General features: G+C 37.0%; 1 protein-coding gene across 1 annotated transcript; it reads right to left on the reverse strand.

The window, feature by feature from the left end:
• Positions 1 to 6,385: 6,385 nt before the first annotated feature.
• On the reverse strand, positions 6,386 to 19,645 carry LOC125660068 (uncharacterized). The gene is made up of 5 exons (XM_056150787.1): positions 19,637 to 19,645; positions 19,375 to 19,521; positions 18,009 to 18,297; positions 6,907 to 6,986; positions 6,386 to 6,686 (listed from the first exon to the last, which is right to left on the reverse strand). Exons 1-5 carry the CDS (start codon positions 19,643 to 19,645, stop codon positions 6,642 to 6,644), a joined length of 570 nt encoding a protein of 189 aa, XP_056006762.1. The 3' UTR covers positions 6,386 to 6,641.
• Positions 19,646 to 19,856: the final 211 nt, after the last annotated feature.

Consider the following 19,856-nt stretch of genomic DNA (forward strand, 5'->3'; position numbering starts at 1 on the left):
TATTGTGTCGTGTGTTTGGTCACCTTATTCACCCCAGTGGCCTATTCCTATCTGAGTCTGCCAGCCATTGTTAACTTTTGAACATCGTTGACTTCTTGGAAACGACATGGTTAATTTTTAATCAAATTAAGTTTCTGTGGAGCATCTTTTGAATTGTTAATTTTGTGGTCCTTGCTTTTTTCTTCCCTAGGGGTGGAAGATGAATCCCCTATAAAAAGTACCATGACTAAAATCTTTGCTCCGGGTATCTAACATAATATTGGGAGCATGGTTATACTGATCATTAGAGCCTCCACCAAAACTTGCATTCATGGCGTCTGGGTTGGAACTGCCAACCCAAATACATATATATATTAAAGAGTGAAAAATTAAATAAATGTTTGAATATAAAAGATTTACATCCTCAGAGTAGGGAATTATGTCACATAGTAGCATTGTGCACGCTATCGCGCCTCTAAACCTAACCCATCAGTTTTGCGGTTTTTGGTGCAATGCTCAGTTTTATGGCGGTCTGAAATTTTTTGACTGAAAATAAAAACTGTTAATCCTTTCTGCTTCTATCGCACGTAGACCTACCATTTTAGTATAGATTTGTTCCTGAGAAAATTCTCCAAATGTTGATATAAGTTATGTGACCATTATTGATAAAGGTGTTATTTATTCGTTTGAATTTTCCCATATGTTGACTTGCGTCCTCATATTTCCGGGTAATTGATCTTGCCAAAGTCACGTGATTCGCCACCGTAATTACGCTTAGATCGAGCATCTTACGGGAATTAATGAAATGCTGTGTATTTAACTTTGCCTTTTGTGGACTATATACTCAACATATACAGAAATAATAAAGCACAGAACAAGTTGAAGCTATACACAATGAAGGCCGATCGCCTTGCCTACTAATATTAAAGAAGGTCAATGGCCTGGTATGACTGATGGCCTTATTGCAATGTATACGAAGGCCGCTGGCCTTGAAGATGAAGGTCGATGACTTTGGATATTGTGGTTAATGGCTTAAGTAACCGATGGTACATTGTGAGGACAGGTTAATATGGAGCACCAAATTAACATAAGCTCAAATAATTGAAGATACCTTTCATTATTTGAAGATATCAATTCAATTATTGAGCGCAATAGTTGAATTGATGCGCACATCATATCAATTATTTCTCATTAATTCAACTGATGCGCGCATCAAATCAATTATTCCTCTCATTAATTCAACTGATGCGCGCATCAAATCAATTATTCCTCTCATTAATTCAACTGATGCGTGCATCAAATCAATTATTCATTTCTGATGCGCGCATCAATGTGATGGAAATATTGCTCGTATTTGATTCGTAGCTCGGTATAAACTTAAAAGGATGTGACTATCTCTTTAATTCAATTGAAGATATCTTTAATCATTAATACCACATTTTGTATAAGGAATTAATGCGCTATCAATATTTTTAAAGAGAGCAACAATTCAATTAAAGAGATCATTAATTCAACTGTGGATATGATAAATTGAAGATATTTCTAATTAAATAGTTGCTGTTTTTAAAAGAATTATTGCGCGCATCAATTGCATATGGAGCGCCAAATTAACGTAAACTCAAATAATTGAAGATATCTTTGATTATTTGGAGATATCATTAATCCATTTGATACGCGCAACAATTCAATTACAGATCTTTTCAGATAATTAATGATGTTCAGCTGTTATGTTCAAATGACTTGAGAGGTCAATAAAATCTATTTTTACGTACTTGATAGTGTTAATAAAAAAGATGCAGATAAGATTGAAATGTCTTTCTTTGGTTTGATAAAGAAGATATGAAGGTCGCAAAAATTGCATAACGAGTAAAGCTTGTTTAATAAACCAAAGAAGGCATTTTGAACTTCACTGTTCATAAATATAAAAAACATGAAACTATTCCTCCTTCCTACACCATATTTGATATGGCCTCCTTAAATGTCTGTCTAGTCAAACAATTAAAAAATGATGTCGACTATACCCAATGACTTATATGTAGTTGTCTGAGCGCACTTTTTGCATTATACGATCGCTTTGTAAACAAATGTTGGCGTTTTGCCGATCGCCTCAGAGTCTATCTTTTCAATTTTTCATGTAAAAACTATATAGAGACGCTGATAAATGCACTTTTTGGTGATGCGAGTAAAGTTGATGTTACCTTGATTAGTAAAATCACAAAACTTTTACAATTAAATGATCCATTATAAAACTAAATGATTTGACGGCAAGAAATTTCAGAATTTGGAACCAAATCCATTAAAAGGTTTGCACAGACACTAACATTTGTGGAAATAACTTCTAATTACACTGTCAAGCGCGTAGCGGCCTATACGCAAGTACTCAATTTTCAGAGAGAGAGAGAGAGAGCTGTCGTTTAAATATCTGTGCCTCAAAAATATTTGTGCCTCAAAAATAATTTTGCGTTATATAGTTCCGATTTATGATTTAATCAACATTATAGTGCCCATTCTATCAAATTTAGTTTTTTTGAATTTCAAATCATCAACTATGCACTCAAAATCGGGTGATTTCATCCATAAAACCCAAGAGCTTTCAGGACCTCAAGACGGCCACCAGACCCTTTGCCGCACTTCGTTCTCTTTCTGGCTACGCGCCTGACTGTAAGGCTCATAAATTGTCACTACTAGGCCTATACTGATATCTTGTAAAATATTAAACTACATAAAGCAGCGATACATACATAACATGGAAACTTACCCGTTCTATATATCTCAAAACTGCGTCCGCGTTACCGCGCGTTTACAGGGGTGGTAATGGATATTCATATGCATGTAGATATAAAATCTAATTTTTACAAGTATTACCGCATATAATAGCTTGTCTAGTATATGCGCATTTATGCAAGGGCCCGCGCATAGTTTTGTTATTGCGGAATTTTTCCGGTCTGTCTTTGAAATTGGCGCATGTTCCATATAGTTTGTTAACATCACGGCCCCAGGGGGTAGGGTGGGACCCCAAGAGGGATAAAGGTATGAAATGAAAGTAACCATTTACCGGAGGTATTTTTTTTAGAAATTCTTATTTCTATCATCCATATATTTGCGATATTAGTTGTATGGAAGATAATTCAACAAAATGAAAAATTGTCTCTGAAATTGTCCGATGAAATACCCACAAGAAACTATGACATAGTTGAAACTACTTATCGGCTGCTGTCAACTTTGTGTATCATGCAACTTTTGATGTGTGTGACGTTATATTTCTGTGATCCAAAAACAAAAGTTGCAGCGATTACATGTTTTATCAACCACTCAACCTATTCAGTCATAGTAGCACCAGAGACAAACAGTATATGTCTTTGATAGCACCTACCATGACACAAATGAAACTGTTATACCGTACTACATATACTTTTATGTGTTTACTCCACTATCAAATATTGAAAATAGATATTAACGACAAACTAACAACTCAACTCTATGATAAACGGGATGATTTCAGCTTCTCCACCGTCAACTTCCCATTTTTATGAAGCAATATTCCATTATCTCCTGCATATAGTGTTTACATCTCTCAACTGATTCGATATGCTAGAGCTTGGTCTGCATATGATCAGTTTTTAAATCGAGGCACGCCACTGACAAACAAGTTGATGGTGCAGGGTTATCAACAGTCTTGTTTAAAGTCAGCATTTCGCAAATTATATGGTTGTTATAATGATCTGGTTTGCCCATATAACCTATCATTGGGTCAAATACTATTTAGGTGTTTCATACCAATTGTTAGGCCGTTCTTGGTACACTGATTTTGACTACGGATTACTCCGTTTACCTGATCAAGACATAGGGCTCTCGGCGGGTGTTACCGGTCGACAGAGGATGCTTACTCCTCCTAGGCACCTGACCCCACCTCTGGTGTGTGCAGGGATCCATGTTTGCCCAATTCTTTATTTTGCATTTCTCGTGGGATTTATGAGATTGATCACTGTTCGTTATATTCGCCTTTGAGCAGTATTCCATTTCTACCTGCTTATGTTTCTGAACTGATTTGATACGCAAGAATATGTTCTACATATGATATGGTCAATTTGTAAATCGAGACAGGCTACTGACAAACAAGTTGGTGTTACAGGGATTTCAACAGTTTCGTTTTAAAGTCAGCTTTTCGCAAATTTTCCGGTCGTTATAATGATCTAATTTGCAAATGCAGCCTTTCATTAGGTCGATTGTTGTCTGATGCGTTTCATACAAATTGTTACGTCGTTCCTTACATATTATGTTTTCGTTTACCTGATCAAGATACAGGGTCACCAGTCAAATGAGGTTCCTTACTCTTCCTAGGCACCTGATTTCACCTATAATGTGTCCAGTTGTCCGTGTTAGACCTACTCTTTTAAAATTTCATATTTTTTATAGGATATATATTTATGAGATCATTCACTGTTCGTTATCTTCACTTAGAGGTATTAATGTAGCTATGTTAATGTTATGTAATGCTATGTAAATAATGGGAGTGATTATTCCTTATATGTATACATATTTAAGTCCGTTTTGACTGCAGATTGCACCGTTTACCTGATCAAAAGAGAGGGCTGACTTCGGGTGTAACCGGTGAAGAGGGCATGCTTACTCTTCCTCCTCGACATCTGATTCAAACTCAAGGATCTCTTTTCGTTGTGTTCTCAAATTTGTATTATTTATAGGAATTAATGAGATTGATCACAGTCCATTATTTTCATATTTTGCATGTCTGTTGTGAAATAATAATTTTATAAAGAATCGATATTTATGCTCCAAATAAATTTTCTTAAAAAGCAAGCCTCTTTGTGACATAAGCATGGGTTTCTATATGAGGATATATATTGTTCGTGGCAAAGAATTATTATTGAAAAAATGGTAAATGTACCGTGACGTCTCTACATAGTAAAACATCGTCGAATGGGAATTTTAAAATGGTGAACAGCATACAAACAAGTACATGTGTATACATTGTATATGAACAATTCACTCGGTCATATTCTTGATGATGATGATTGATTTTTTCCGCCACACTCAACAATTTTTAGCTCACCTGAGCTGAATGCTCAAGTGAGCTTTTCTGATCGCTTTTTGTCCGTCGTCTGTCTGTCCGTCCGTCCGTCTGTCTGTTAAACATTTACATTTTCAACTTCTTCTCCAAAACCACTGGGCCAATTTTAACCAATGTTGGCACAAATCATCCTTGGGTGACGGGGATTCAAAATTGTTCAAATGAGGGCCAACCCCCTTATCCAAAGGGAGATAATAGCAAATCAGTAAAAATACACTGAAAATTTTTAAAAATCTTCTTTTCCAGAACCAGTAAGCCAATTTCATTCAACTTAATGCAAATCATCCTTAGTTGAAGGGAATTCAAAATTGTTCAAATTAAGGGCCAGGTTCTCTTCAAAGGGGAGATAATCACAAAAGTGTAAAAATAGAGTGGGGTCATTTAAAAATCTTCTTCTCATGAACCACTGTACCAGTATAGTTGAAATTTACGTGGAAGTTTGCTGACATAATGGAGATTCAAGTTTGTTCATATCATGGCCCCCAGGGGTCGGATGGCGCCACAATAGGGGAAACCATATTTTATATGTATTTATATAGGAAAAATCTTTTAAAATCTTCTTCTCAAGAACCATTGAGCCAGAAGAGTTCAAATTTACATGGAAGCTTCCTGACATAATGCAGATTCAAGTTTGTTCATATCATGGCCCCCGGGGGTCGGGTGGGGCCACACTAGGGGAAACCATATTTTATATGTGTGTATATAGGAAAAATCTTTAAAAATCTTCTTCTCAAGAACCATTAAGCCAGAAGAGTTCAAATTTACATGAAAGCTTTATGGCATAGTGCAGATTCAGATTTGTTCATATCATAGCCCCCAGGGGTCGGGTGGGGCCACACTAAGTGAAATCATATTTTATATGTGTTTATATTGGAAAAATCTTTAAAAACTCTTCTCAAGAACCATTGAGCCAGATGAGTTAAAATTTACATGGAAGCTTCCTGACATAATGCAGATTCAAGTTGTTTATATCATGGCCCCCAGGGGTTGGGTGGGGCCACAATAGGGGAAACCATATTTTATGTATTTTATAAAAGTTAATGGAATAACAATGGGAAATTCATTTTCCATGTGTTAAAGTGACTCAGGAGAGCGATGTGGCCCATGGGCCTCTTGTTTAGTTATCTGGTGGTGGCGCCCAGTTTGTATTGGTGGAAGAGAGAACCCAGATACAATGTACCTGGGAAGAGACCACCGACCGACCTTCCGAAAATAACTGGGAAACTTTCTCAATTGCCGGCGCGAGCGGGATACGAACCCGCGCCGACAGAGGTGTGAGGCTGTGTGATTATGAGCGCGATGCTCTAACCACTCGGCCACGGAGGCATATTCATTGTTCTATGCCAACAGATATTAGGGGAAATGTGACATTATTTTATATTGTGAGTGATGTTTATGAAATTGAATGACTTTTGAAATTTGAAAGATCTCTTATCATTTGTAAAGTAATGTTAAACAAAATCATAGAATATTGATGAAAATGTACATTGTGAGGAAAGTTTTATTGGTGTAATTCCTGGATCCCTGTTCGGTGTGTGTAGAGTCACCGTAAAGAGTGCTCCCAGGGAAGGGTTTATGATGACATTGATACTTTGTTCTTGAACAGCTGCTCGTAAATCTGAAGTAGAATATGGAAGGTAACGCAGACATTTTTAACCTTTTTGAATCAGATACACAGAATAACTTTACAGGTTAGTTTTCATTACTTCTGAATGCTAAAGAGCTAGATTAAATATGCAAGATACTGAATTTTCTTGCTTTATGTCAAGAGTTATATCATTTTTTTTCTTCTGTTTTCTCTCGGAATTCCATGCATTTTCAAATCCCAGAAAACGTACCATGTTTGTTGTCATGATTGCGATAACCTCCACCAGGTCAAATGCATTTTCTGGTCTTTTAAAACACTGCAACAGGACTCCTATTTAAAAGGTATGAAATTACATTACATACTAGTGAGCAGTCTACATAAAAAAAATATATTGTTGGAATTCAAATTAACGGATATTTTTATTATTCAAATTAACGGACATTTTTATTATTCAAATTATCAGTTTACTAGACAATCAAGCAGAACTCCCCCAGCCCCGATTCGTCACGTTCGCTATACATATTTTAAATAGGACACATTTTTCAATTTTAAAGCATGGATTATCCCAATCGGCTCAAGACAAAGTTTAATGGCTGACAGGAAGGATGTGTCAAATGGGCTAGCATACAAGTGACATGTTGAATATTTTTAAAAGGGTTTGACATGAATCCATACTAGCACTTGCTCCGATCCTTCCCACATTATTATCAAGTTCATTATATGTTTGAAAATAAATGCAGATCTCTCTATCTATCTCTCTATCTATCTTGGAGATTGGGGAAGGTTGTACAGAAGACAGAAAGACAGCATATTTTGAATACACTTGTTCTGGAGTATTCTTATCCTGAAAATTTTCAAGCAAGTAAATGTGTGTGTGTGTGTGTGTGTAAATATACTAATCAAAATTTGATAAGGATCATAGATATTTTTCTGTTTAAAAAAATAATAACTGCATAACTGGCAATATTGTGTCCAAGTGAAATCAAAAACGTCTTCAACAAACTTGCACGTGCATTTCATGCCATGGGAAATGCGTTTCTCATCACAGTTTATGCTTTTCCTACCATTGCACGATTTTCACTCAGTCATCGGTGTCTGATTCGTTCTAAAATTTTAAACTCACTTGAGTTTTTACACTACGTTTATCAACACAATGCCCCCTCAACGTGTAAGGCGTCGCATGACGACAGAACAACTGGGCAGATGTATTGGAATGTTTGACGTTGGCTATTCACAACGTGACGTTGCAAATGCACTAAACGTCAGTCAGAGCGTTGTAAACAGGGCCTGAAACCGACAGCAAACTTTTGGTACAGCAAAACACCGACATGGGGGTGGTCGTCAGAGGTCGACAACACAACGCCAAGACCATTTTGTGGCTCTTCAGGCACGACCCCATCCCTTCTGGACAGCAACCAGCCTACGTAACGACCTCCTGAACGCCTCGGGGATGAATGTGTCCACTCAGACGATACGGAATCGGCTTCACAATGCAGGTCTCAACTCGAGAAGGGCATGTGTTCGAGTCCCTCTGACTGTTCGACACCGGCGGGAGCGATTGGACTGGGCTGAAGATCATGTCACTTGGACACAGAACGATTGGGTTCAAGTTTTGTTCACCGATGAGTCCAGGTATTGTTTGGACTTTACAGACAGGAGGCACCGAGTGTTGCGACGACAACGTGAACGTTTCCATGATGCCAACATCAGTAAACATGACCGTTATGGTGGTGGTTCCATCATGGTTTAGAGTGGAATCAGCAAGGATGGAAGAACAGATCTTCATGTCCTGAAGAGAGGAACAATGACGGGGGTGCGGTACCGGGATGAGATCCTCGATGTTTACGTCAGACCCTACGCTGGTGCTGTTGGCCCTGAGTTCATCCTGATGGATGATAACGCCCGTCCTCATCGCGCCAGGGTGGTGGAGCGGTACCTTCAGCAGGAGACAATTGTCTGTATGGACTGGCCAGCGCGCTCGCCGGATTGAACCCGATTGAGCATGTATGGAACATGCTGCAGGTTGTCCTTTCACGCCGTAGAGCACAACCCACGACTTTAGCAGAGCTCGGAAACGCCCTCGTGGAAGAGTGGAACATTCCCATTGGAAACATCCGGGTGCTTATTGACAGCATGGCTCGACGTTGTCAAGCCGTCATTGATGCAAGGGGAGGCCATACCCGGTATTGACACTTCATCGACTAAGTGTAATGATGGACTATCCCCAAAAACTGTGTAATTCTTTCTCTGGTTTGCTGTTAACTTTTTGTAATGGAATGCCTTTTGGTGTTGTTATCAGATTTCAAGCATTCCGTAATGATAAAAGTTCATGCCGTTCATGAATTTTCATTCATAACCTGAGTAAACAGGTTTCTGAGTCAAATTTATGTTTTTTGTTATGTTAGTGGTAAATTACACACATATAACCTAGTGATCCTTATCAAATTTTGAGTAGTATACGATGTATTCCTATCAATAGATCAGTCATCCAATAATTACTTTGTTAAACGTCACTCTGATTCCACGCACTAGTATTCTGAAGTTGAAATAAAAAATATGCTGGAGTTCTCGTTGACAATATCTTGTAGTATTTGGTGATCAGGTCTTCCAACAGTCTGTTAGAATCCCCATGGTCACGAATTCTGCTCCATTGTTAGCTGACCTGTTTTTATATTCCTGTGAAGCAGATTTATTCAAAAACTTCTACGCCAGAAGAAAAAATCTCTTGCTGTGGCATTCAATTCGACATTTAGATATATCGACGACGTATAATCTATTAACAATAATAATTTTCATTCATATATCGATTCGATATATTCCTGTGAGCTCGAAATAAAAGACATCACAGGGTTGTTCACGCTGCTTCATACTTAGATATTTATTGAAAGTAGATATTAACGGCAAAGTAGCAGCTCGGCTTTGTTGCAGGCGGGATGATTTTGGCTTCTCTATCGTCGGATTCCCGTGTTTGTGTGGCAATGTTCCATTGTCACATGCATGTGGTTTTTGTGTCTCTCGGCTGGTTCGGTGCATGGGGCTTGTTCTGCTTCTGGTCAGTTCTTAAATGGAAGCAGGCTACTGACAAACATGTTGATGGTACAGGGGTTCAAACAGTCCCGTTTAAAGTCAGCATTTCGCAAATCCTATGGTCGTTATAACGATCTAGTTTGCCAATACGGCCTAACATTGGGTCAAATGCTATCTGACGTCTTTCATACCGATTGTTAGACCGTTCTTGGCACACTGATTTTGACTACGGATAACACCATTTACCTGATCAAGATAGGCTCACGGCGGGTGTGACCGGTCGACAGGGGATTCTTACTTCTAGCTTAAAGCTGACATGAATTATTAAATACGTACACCTTTCTCATCTTATCCGCCATATTTCTCTCAGGTAGCCTAATTTACTCTACCCGTATATACCCCAACTGTGAGTGTCACACCTGAGTGATTTCTCTAGGTGGACTCGACCAGTGCACATCTCCGATAGTAATATATAGGGAATGAGAAACAAATAAAATAACATTTTAAAACATGCTTTGCTCAAAATTACAAAATATTGATTGTATACTAATGCAACATTCTGGAAGTTTAGAAAAGTTAGACAAAAATGCATAAAAAAAAAGAAGCTTTTCTTGCATACTTGCAAGTGCATGCAAGTATTTGCATTTTCTAATAAAATAAATGCGGATAAATCATTTGCCAATTACATACTGATAGAATGGAATAGGCAAAGAGCATAAAATATGTTATTTTCATCAATTCTTGCAAAATAAAGGTGCATGCCATATGCATAATATGCAATGCACAAGGTATAATCGCCAAAAAAAAGTATCAAATACGGGTGTCTATTCAACAGGTATAGGAGATGTGCACTTACCGAAAATATTAAATTCTCTTTATTCTGATAAATCCAGGAAACAAAATGATAAACTCCATTTGTATCTCGTTAGAACTTTACAACACGTTGTCATTCCATTATACAGACTGCGACACACTTCACCCGTGCCAAACAGGGTGTCTTCAATCAGGGGAGATGTCAGAGTCGAAAATTTTTCCTGTATTGAATGCTTGTCTGGTCGAGGTTTTGCAGTTTGTAGAAATCGGGAATCTAATATCTGGTTGGATATATTGCGTGCACAATTCAAAATTTCTCGATGATCATATACAAACTTGGATATACAAATAAGGGAATAATGATCGAAAATATACATCTGTGTGCAAATGCGTGTATTACATTTGCAATCCATAATAAACAGTTCATTACACAAAGACACATATGAAAGGAAATTTATAAACGAAAATATAGTTTTATTGTCTCTTTTGGAACCACATAATTATTTACGGTCTCTGTATGTCCATATTCATTGAGAGAGAGAGAGAGAGAGAGAGAGAGAGAGAGAGAGAGAGAGAGAGACCGTCCTATTTTGATTTAAAATATATCATTTCACAGAAGGAAAGAAAATTGATCACTTATATAAATATAAGCTTACAAGCATTAAAAATTTCCAGCTATTTAAAAATTTGTGATTGACAATATATTGGAAACTTAAAGGAGTTGATGCTTATAATTGAATTCATTACAAATTTAAAAAAAATATATTAGTTTGAACTGTGCATGTAGAAAATACTGACTTTGTATGTTAGAATAACGGGGGGAAAGTAAATTGTCAAAAAAAGTGGGGAAATTTAGCAGACCAGCCTTCCTGCCCACCACAACCCCCTGTTTTCGTGCCTGAAACAACATATCAATTCGTGTTGAAAGAAAGGTGCATATCTACATTTCATTAAATTCCAAAGGAGCTCGAATTTATGTGTTCCCCTATTAATTATTTTGTATGCAAGATTCGTTCCCGAATTTAGAATCATGCTTTCAGTCAGAGCAGAAATGAATTCATTTTGAAGTACATCTAGTTTGAATGCAAATGTTGGGTTCCTTCTTTTAATTTCATCAGACTCATTAGAAACCCCTCTCCCAAACTATGCAGCTTTGTTTTTATTGATATCTAAATCGGTATAAATGAATCCGGATATAAATTATATAATGTTTTTTCGTGATCATATAGATATTGATACTGATAATGAAAAAAGAAAATGTTTATACTCTTGCCTTCTGCATATCCTACTAATGCATTACAGTATATTGACATTGTATCATATCAAATAAAACCTCAACACGAATTTTACTGATTTATGCATACTAACATCTTATCGAATACATTTGAATTTGAAATTTCTACGTACAGTGGTGTGGCCATTGCACCAGATCTACGAAATGAAAATATTTATGAATAAATTACACTCAAGCCTCAAAGTAATCATTATGGCATGTTACAGAAACGTTAAAACACACAATTGCTATAGTCCCGCAATGCATGTATGCGATTTTTCTGAATACATGTATTTATGTATTCATGAATGAAGTTCCTACGCTTGAAAATATCTTGGTCTTTATGCATTTTGTTTTGTGATTTTGGTTTACCATTCCTTACACTGTGTAAATGAAGGAAAACTTGGTAAAGGGTGCAATTCTACATGCACCATACAATTAGTATACATGCATGTGTTGCAAAGCAAAATGTTCATGTAATAACCAGGCATGTATCGTCATTTTTCATGGGGGGGGGGGGGGGGGGTACAACAGGGGGAAAATGGAAAATTAAATTCTTCCAAAATTTCTTGCCATTCAAAATAATAATTAAAAAAGATGAACGAAAACAGCAATAAAATAAAACAAAACACTCGAACAAACCAAGATGTTTTGTCCGATGTTCAAAGTCCTAATGTGGGGGTGAAAGGTTAAAGAGTCTTTTACTTTGACTACCTCCATAATTTCCCCCTACATTTCATTTTCTTCAATCGTTGGGGGTCGTATGGGGTGGTTAGAGTCCTCTACTATGAGTGCCTCATATCTTCATTTTCTTAATTGGTGTTGGTGTGTGTCTTCTACTATTGTATCAGAACTTTCAAGCTGGGGTAAGTGGGAGAAGGGTTGTCACTCAATGTATCTTTTATTTGCATTACAAACTAACAAAAATGGATATTGTTATTAAAGGTGGGTGACAGACACTCTTGTCCTCTCCCCTTGATGTTTGATAACGACGCATAATATGATAAACTCGATTATTACATTTTGCATTAGTACAATTTGCGTCGAGTTCGACGCAGAATGTAATAACGCAAAATGGCATAGATATATAAGATCTATTGAGCGCATAATTAGCATAAAATAAAGTAATTGAAAATAACATTATTTAAAAATATGTTTAATTTTTAATTATTGCGTGCTTTAAATGAATCAAATAAATCTGTATTATCAATTAATGAGAGCAGTATTGAGTTACTAGTACTGTTATCTTTTTATTGAATTAACGATATCATTTGTCTTAATAAGAGCACGATTATTACAAGAGCATCGGTTCTCTCTCTCTCTCTCTCTCTCTCTCTCTCTCTCTCTCTCTCTCGTCGTTATCTCTCGTTGTTCTCTCTCTCATCCCATACACTCGTACAGTGTTGTATATGCAAATTTATGTACCTAAATGATTTCCTGATTTATAAATCTGCAATACTCTGACCAGTAAATCATATGGTATAAGGATTCATGCACAATACAGGGTAAATATTATACTCTGATACTTCCCCTGATTGAAGATAGCTGATCGGCACGGGCTAAGTGTGTCGCAGTCTGTACAATGGACAATGTTGTTTACTGTTGGAATGCAAATGGAGTTTATCGTTTTGTTTCATGGATTATGCAAATAAAGGGAGTTTTACTACTACTTAGAGTATTTTCGACAAGTGTACACGTACATCTGCGGTCCTTTACAGATATTACGAGTAGGCCCAGGTAAATAGTCGTCCGCATTCGATGCGTTTTCATGGCGAGCATACATGCCATTTTTATAAGTACAGTAGTATTTATGTCTTTGCCTTTTACTTGAAGTAATTGTGAATGGTATAGATTGTATACTCTTTGCTTATTCCATTTTATCAATAGATAAAAGATGAAATATTTCTCCGCATTTTTGTATAGTTTTGACATATTTACTGCAAATGTACGCACGTTCACGTAAAGAAAAGGCATTATATTTATATTTATCCAAATATATATATTTAGAATGATTTACTACTGTACGATATGTTTATTACAATTTTGAGCACTGCGTGGTGTTCCAAAACGTGATTTCATTTCTTCTTGATGTCCTATAAATTAGTATCGGAGATGTACGTGTTACCTGTCGAAGCTACCCGCACAGGTAAATCGAAGACACTGATGTGAAATGAAGCGTAGCAAAGCTCGTCCCCTTATATACCATGCGAACCCTGATACATATAACAATAGAAATTCCAACTAATATGGCGGATTAGCAGAGAAATATGGCGGACATATAGAATTATACTATATCTATTAATTCATGTCAGCTTTAAGCACCTGATCCCACCGTATTTGCCCAACTTTCTATTTTGTATTGCTTATAGTAGTACATCGTCGGTTACCCACTGGTGCTTCTATTCGATTATCTCCATCATTATGTTTGTTCGATGGTTTGTTTATTACGTCCCGTCGAGAATTTTTAACATAGCAGTGAGGGCTCTTTATCGTGCTAACACCTGCCGTGACACGAGACCTCCGTTTTTAAGGATGTATGCTACAGCAGAGAAATTTGATATGGATGAAAAGTGGATTGATTGATTGTATATTTCACTCATATGGAGACGTCACCATTGCCGGTGAAGGGCTGCAAAATTTAGGCCTATGATCGGCGCTTATGGCCATTGAGCAGGGAGGGATCTTTATCGTGCCACACTTGCTGTGACACGGGACCTCAGTTTTTGCGGTCTCATCCTAAAGACCGCCCCATTTAGTCGCCTTTTACGACAAGCAAGGGGGCACTGAGGATCTATTCTAATCCGGATCCCCGCGGGAATGGATGAAAAGTGGAAGATATGTACATTAAGGATATGAAATTGAAAACTTTCAAATTTACTTCATTTAGTCTGAAAACCCCTGCTGGATTCAAACCCGCCATCTACAGTTCAGCAGTCGATGTGCTAACCTACTGAGCTAGGCGATGATTTTTTAAATGAAATAGACAAATATTGCTGATATTTATATTTTCCTTCATGTTTTAAAAGGAAGTCAGCCATCATGACGATGTAGAGTACATCCTTAAGGTCATAACGGAAAGACGCGTGATTCTCACTTCTACATGCCGAGCGTTTGGCAAAGGTGCAACTATTTTAACGTCGTAGGTTTGACACTGCCATGGCACGAGCGGGGCTTCCCGGTAACGAAGCGAACGCTCTACCACTGAGCTACTGCGACCGGTTGGTTTAGATGGAATACCATCAGAGTATTATAAGAAATTTTGGAATGAGTTTCTATTCATGCATGAAATGTTCATATGAATAAGAATCACTTACTTATTATCAACCATTATCTGTCATTTCACTATTATATTAAAAAGTGATACATGTAAAAGGCAACTTAATAATCATAGGTCGATCAACCTCACCAATACATTATACGATTTTTTGATTTTGGTCTTTGTATTAGTAAGAAGATTGCAAACAATATTGGATAATGTTATATAAAAGGATCAGTCTACCTACATGAAATTTCCTATATATCGGTATGAATGCTAGATTTTTACTAGATTTTCAAAAGGCGTTTGATTCCGTCGAATGGTCATTTATCTTAAAACACCTGAATTCTTTAATTTCGGACACAAATTCATCAAATGTATCTTCATACATGTATCCTACATAAATACTATTTTGTATTCAATACCACAAAAATCAATAATTTTGATGTCACGCCGTCTGTTCCGGTTTTGATGAAATAATTTGATCGAATTTATGCATGTGGTAGATCATACGAATAAATAGGTTGATGCTTTCCTGTCAAGTTGTTAATGGCACTAATGCGAAGGAGAGATGTGAAATTACCCCACCCCCCACCCCCCGAAATTCCTGACCCAACAATTTGAAAATAAAACACTGTAAACTGGATCCATCATTTGCGTAATGACAAGTTGAGGTACGAGACATTTGTATGAAGAAACTTGTACCGTCTGCCTGGTCTGAGACTCGAATGAACGTCTTCTTTTCTCAGTTCCTTCTTGCGAAAGAACGGGCTCAAATCTAAACGACTCCAAACTTAACTGTTCGAGACTTCTCATGTTTACAGTGCTGCTGATGAAATAAACCGGAACCGACAGTGTGACGTCATAAATTAAATTCCAATGGTCACTCTCTTAGCGGTGGGTAATTTAGAATATATGATATATTAATATTGATTTAATCGTTAAGCAAGAATTTTTGTTGTTAAATAATGTTGTTGTTTACGATATCAGTAAATAATACTTTATTCATAAAAGCAACGATGTGGTTAAAGGACATATCTCGTGTTTTCAAAGTATACAATATTACATGCATTTTGTCTTCTTTATGCTTATAGTAATTGATTCTAATAGTTCGTTCGCCGAAATTTTGCGATAATTAACCACAATACAGACTTAAATCTAAGCCCCGATTTCAAAAAGTCAAGTTAATTAGGTAGGTAGTCACGTGGTACAGTGACGTCACATGCGCCCTTCGGATTGTGAAAGTACTACGAGATATTATTTTAATAAAACTCAACTTTTAGGGGCCTAATTAATTTACCATGGGCAACATTTAAATCGATGTTGATAAATTGTCCGAGTTTTATATGTGTTCGCCACCAGTGCACACATATAACGATGTAAATACCCAAATGTAGCGAGTAAAGCGTGTATGAAATCGGCAAAATTGTGAGTAAATAATGTTTATATGGGTCGCTGTCTACAAACTGTTTGGGGATGTTATTCCTTTATACATCTGTAATTGGCGCTGTTTTTCTAAAATAAACAGTGCAATCATTATTTATTTTTGGATTAGACAAATTATGATACGTTAAATTGTTGACAACTAAGCCCTATGCCAAGCTATTGTCACGCGTGCATTTCGGAAAGAAAGAAAAAGACAACACACACCCAAATCAATAAAAATATTCAAATTTAAAGTGGTAATCACATTATTTTATTTTGATAAAGCAATCTTATTACTATTTTTGAATTGTGATCTGCACGTCTTTAGGAAGTACGAAGTGGGAACACATCGTTATAGCCTACTGACGCACTCAAGATGCTACGAGTTCAATAAAGAAATAATTTTATAATTCAATTTAAAGTTAGGAAATACAATATTCTATTATTTGTATAATTTAAAGTTCAATTATTTTGTATCTTTATTTTTTGTTGTTGTAAATCTACCAGTTGGTAGAAGTTACATTGTATTGTCGAAATATGTTGTTACAAGGTGAAGGTCAGTTGATCCGAGTGTGTATTGAATTTGAAGAGCAAAACAGAATGTATGCTATAGGCCTACCAGTGCTTATAGCTTCGATATATCCATTTTCTCGCAGTTTATCAGGGTCTCTGTCCAAGCGATGTTTGAAAAGGTGACTGGGTGTGTTTTTTAAGGTCAAGTTCTTCCTCCAACAAAAAAATTATCCACGTCTTTTTTCTCGTACCTTCCTTCAAAAAATTGAAAAATACTCAGTCTAAACCCTTTCTACCGACAACTAGTACACCTGAGCACGGCACAAAACATCTTAATGCATTATTATTTACAAGCCGTTAACGTGACGATTGGTTTTTTGTCGATTAAATCTAATCTGTTTATGAAATGGCTAATAGATGTTTTCAAACCCGAGGGCGCATATGACGTCACACAAAATGGCGCGTAAACTAGCGAAAGAAAATATGCATATCGTAAGATTTGAATTTCATCGCTTTCAAACTCGAAAACTACGCAAAATATTTCATTTAAAACACATTTAAAGTAGTTTTAGGCATAAAAAGAATTAATTTTGCTGAAAAAATGAAAAAGTTTAGAAACATGCGTTGCGTCCTTTAAGGTTGCCTTCCCTTTAAATAGGACAGTTCCAGGTTTGAGAATTGAAGCAAAAAAGAGGGAACTGCTTTCAGTGAATAATGAGGTTCAAGCTATTCATTATGTAAAATATTGCACGGTCTTCCGCCTTGCACCGTTCAATATCTAAGATAATGAACAGTTTTGGTATTATGACCAAATAATTGGCATAAAATTATTATGCTTTTTATCTGTACTTTATTAGAAAATCCAAAGTTATCAGCCCTTCGTGAAATTATCTTTCATGAGAAAGGGTAATGCTACAAACCGTAATTTGTAGTACTTGAGCATTTCAAGAAAATGTTTTTTTAGAAAGTCATTTACAGCCTTTTCATGAATAACCACTCTGTATCTGAATCTTAGATGGGCTGTTTCTATAGACATGCAAGTTACCTGACTTGGGGGCTGTTTCGTCTGCAACAACAAATGATCCCGTACTCATGGCAACTCCGTCACACAATTCCATGTCAAAGCTAAACTGGTTCTGGCGTAGCTGTTGAAGTACCGGGGAACCTGCTACTTGAACTTGGTTAGCTGTAACACCACTTTTTAATATCTCTTTCTGTGTTCCAATGTAAAACGTTCCGGGTGAATAGTTGACCAATGTAAAATACTTGCTTCCAAGAGATCCTAAGAAAAAACAAGAAAATGTAGTTAAAACAAAATGAAATAACAATAGCAAGAGCAAAAATTAAAAATAGAAAGAAAAGTATAAAGGCAAAGACAAACAATAGAAGCGAACCTGGAAATATGAGGAATGAACAAAGCAAACGAACAATCGACAAGAGATTCATATTTTCTGTAATATTAACTACTCTTGAGGGGGAGAACGAAGTATTCATTATATAGAGCTGCAGTGTACATTATTTCTCTATAATTGTCCCTTTAACTGTCATTATCTTTGATAAGCTACATTAGAAAAGGTCATATGAAGGTTAACTACTGAAATTTATGAAAGAAAATTACCGTTTCATAATTCGTCATTAAAATGAACTTTCAGGTATAACATGCTACGCCTGGAGCTAATTTTCGACCTTTGCAGTAAATAGGAGTTATTGCCGGAACATCTTTTTCCTCGAAATTCATACATACCTTACCATAAGGTTACTATTTCCTAGACCTATGAATTTCCGGTTTCTGGAAAAGTAAATTGCCTTAAATTAAATGAAAAGGTGACAGACTTTTACATCTTAAATGTGCTACCGAAACAGGTATTGCATGTACGTTACTTTCCAATGTAGAATTAAACTATCAACGGAACTGTTCGTCGACCCGGTGGAGAGAGATTGTCGTGAACACAGGTATTGCATGCACGTTACTTTCCAATGTAGAATTAAACTATCAACGGAACTGTTCGTCGACCCGGTGGAGAGAGATCGTCGTGAACACACACACACACACACACACTCTCTCTCTCTCTCTCTCTCTCTCTCTCTCTCGAGAGAGAGAGAGAGAGAGAGAGAGAGAGAAATTTTCGTTCATACGGAGACGTCACCAAGGTGAAGGGCTTCAAATTTAGCCCTTTGCTCGGCGCCTATGAGCAGTGAGGGTTCTTTAGCGTGCCACACCTACTGTGACATGGGACATCCGTTTTTAAGGCCATGTTACGGCACGTTTGGTCGCCGACGACCATTAGTGCCGCACGTATCATCGTCGGGCGATCGATCTTGCCGTGAGGGTGGAAACGATTGATCGCCAATTTTAGGCCATACCCGAGCACGAATGGTCGTCACCCAAGCCCCTACTCCAAAACCCCAACTTTGCTTTTCTCCTCCTTCTTTTTCCAGCACCTATTCCCCTTCCTTCTCTTTCTCCCTTCTAATCCTCCTCCACCTTCTCCAAATTCTTCATCAATTTCTTCCGGTTTGATCAAACCGAACGAGTCTTTTGAATTGGCAGGTAATAGCTATAAGGGAAATATGGCGCTTTCTAATAGCCTTCGATTAACAATAAGATGCTAATGGACGCTCCCAAGAAAAATCACAGCACATCTTATTCCGATTCGAAACAGCTCTTCAAACCTTCGACATGTTTTAAGTGTGCAGAGAATAGGCCTAATTTTCATTTCATAAATGTGGTGTAAAAGGGTAGACCTACAAGAGGAGAGAGTGCACGAAACATGGCATAGATATACCCACATATTCCTCCATAGACGCCTACTCTTCAACATGTCAGAGCTATCCCCGCGCTGCCCCTACAATCATCCCATGTAATCTTTCTCTCTCTCTCTTTCACACACAC

The sequence above is a fragment of the Ostrea edulis genome, chromosome 9 (genome assembly GCF_947568905.1).
Source record: "Ostrea edulis chromosome 9, xbOstEdul1.1, whole genome shotgun sequence".
In the NCBI taxonomy this organism is placed as follows: Eukaryota; Metazoa; Mollusca; class Bivalvia; order Ostreida; family Ostreidae; genus Ostrea; species Ostrea edulis.

Excerpts from the sequence above, each read along its gene's own strand:
- LOC125660068 (XM_056150787.1), bottom strand. Across the intron at positions 18,298-19,374 it reads AGAAGGAGGAGAAAAGCAAA|TTGCTATTGTTATTTCATTT; the intron begins GTTGGGGTTTTG and ends TAATTTTTGCTC. Across the intron at positions 6,987-18,008 it reads CGAAACAGCCCCCAAGTCAG|GAGTCCTGTTGCAGTGTTTT; the intron begins GTAACTTGCATG and ends CCTTTTAAATAG.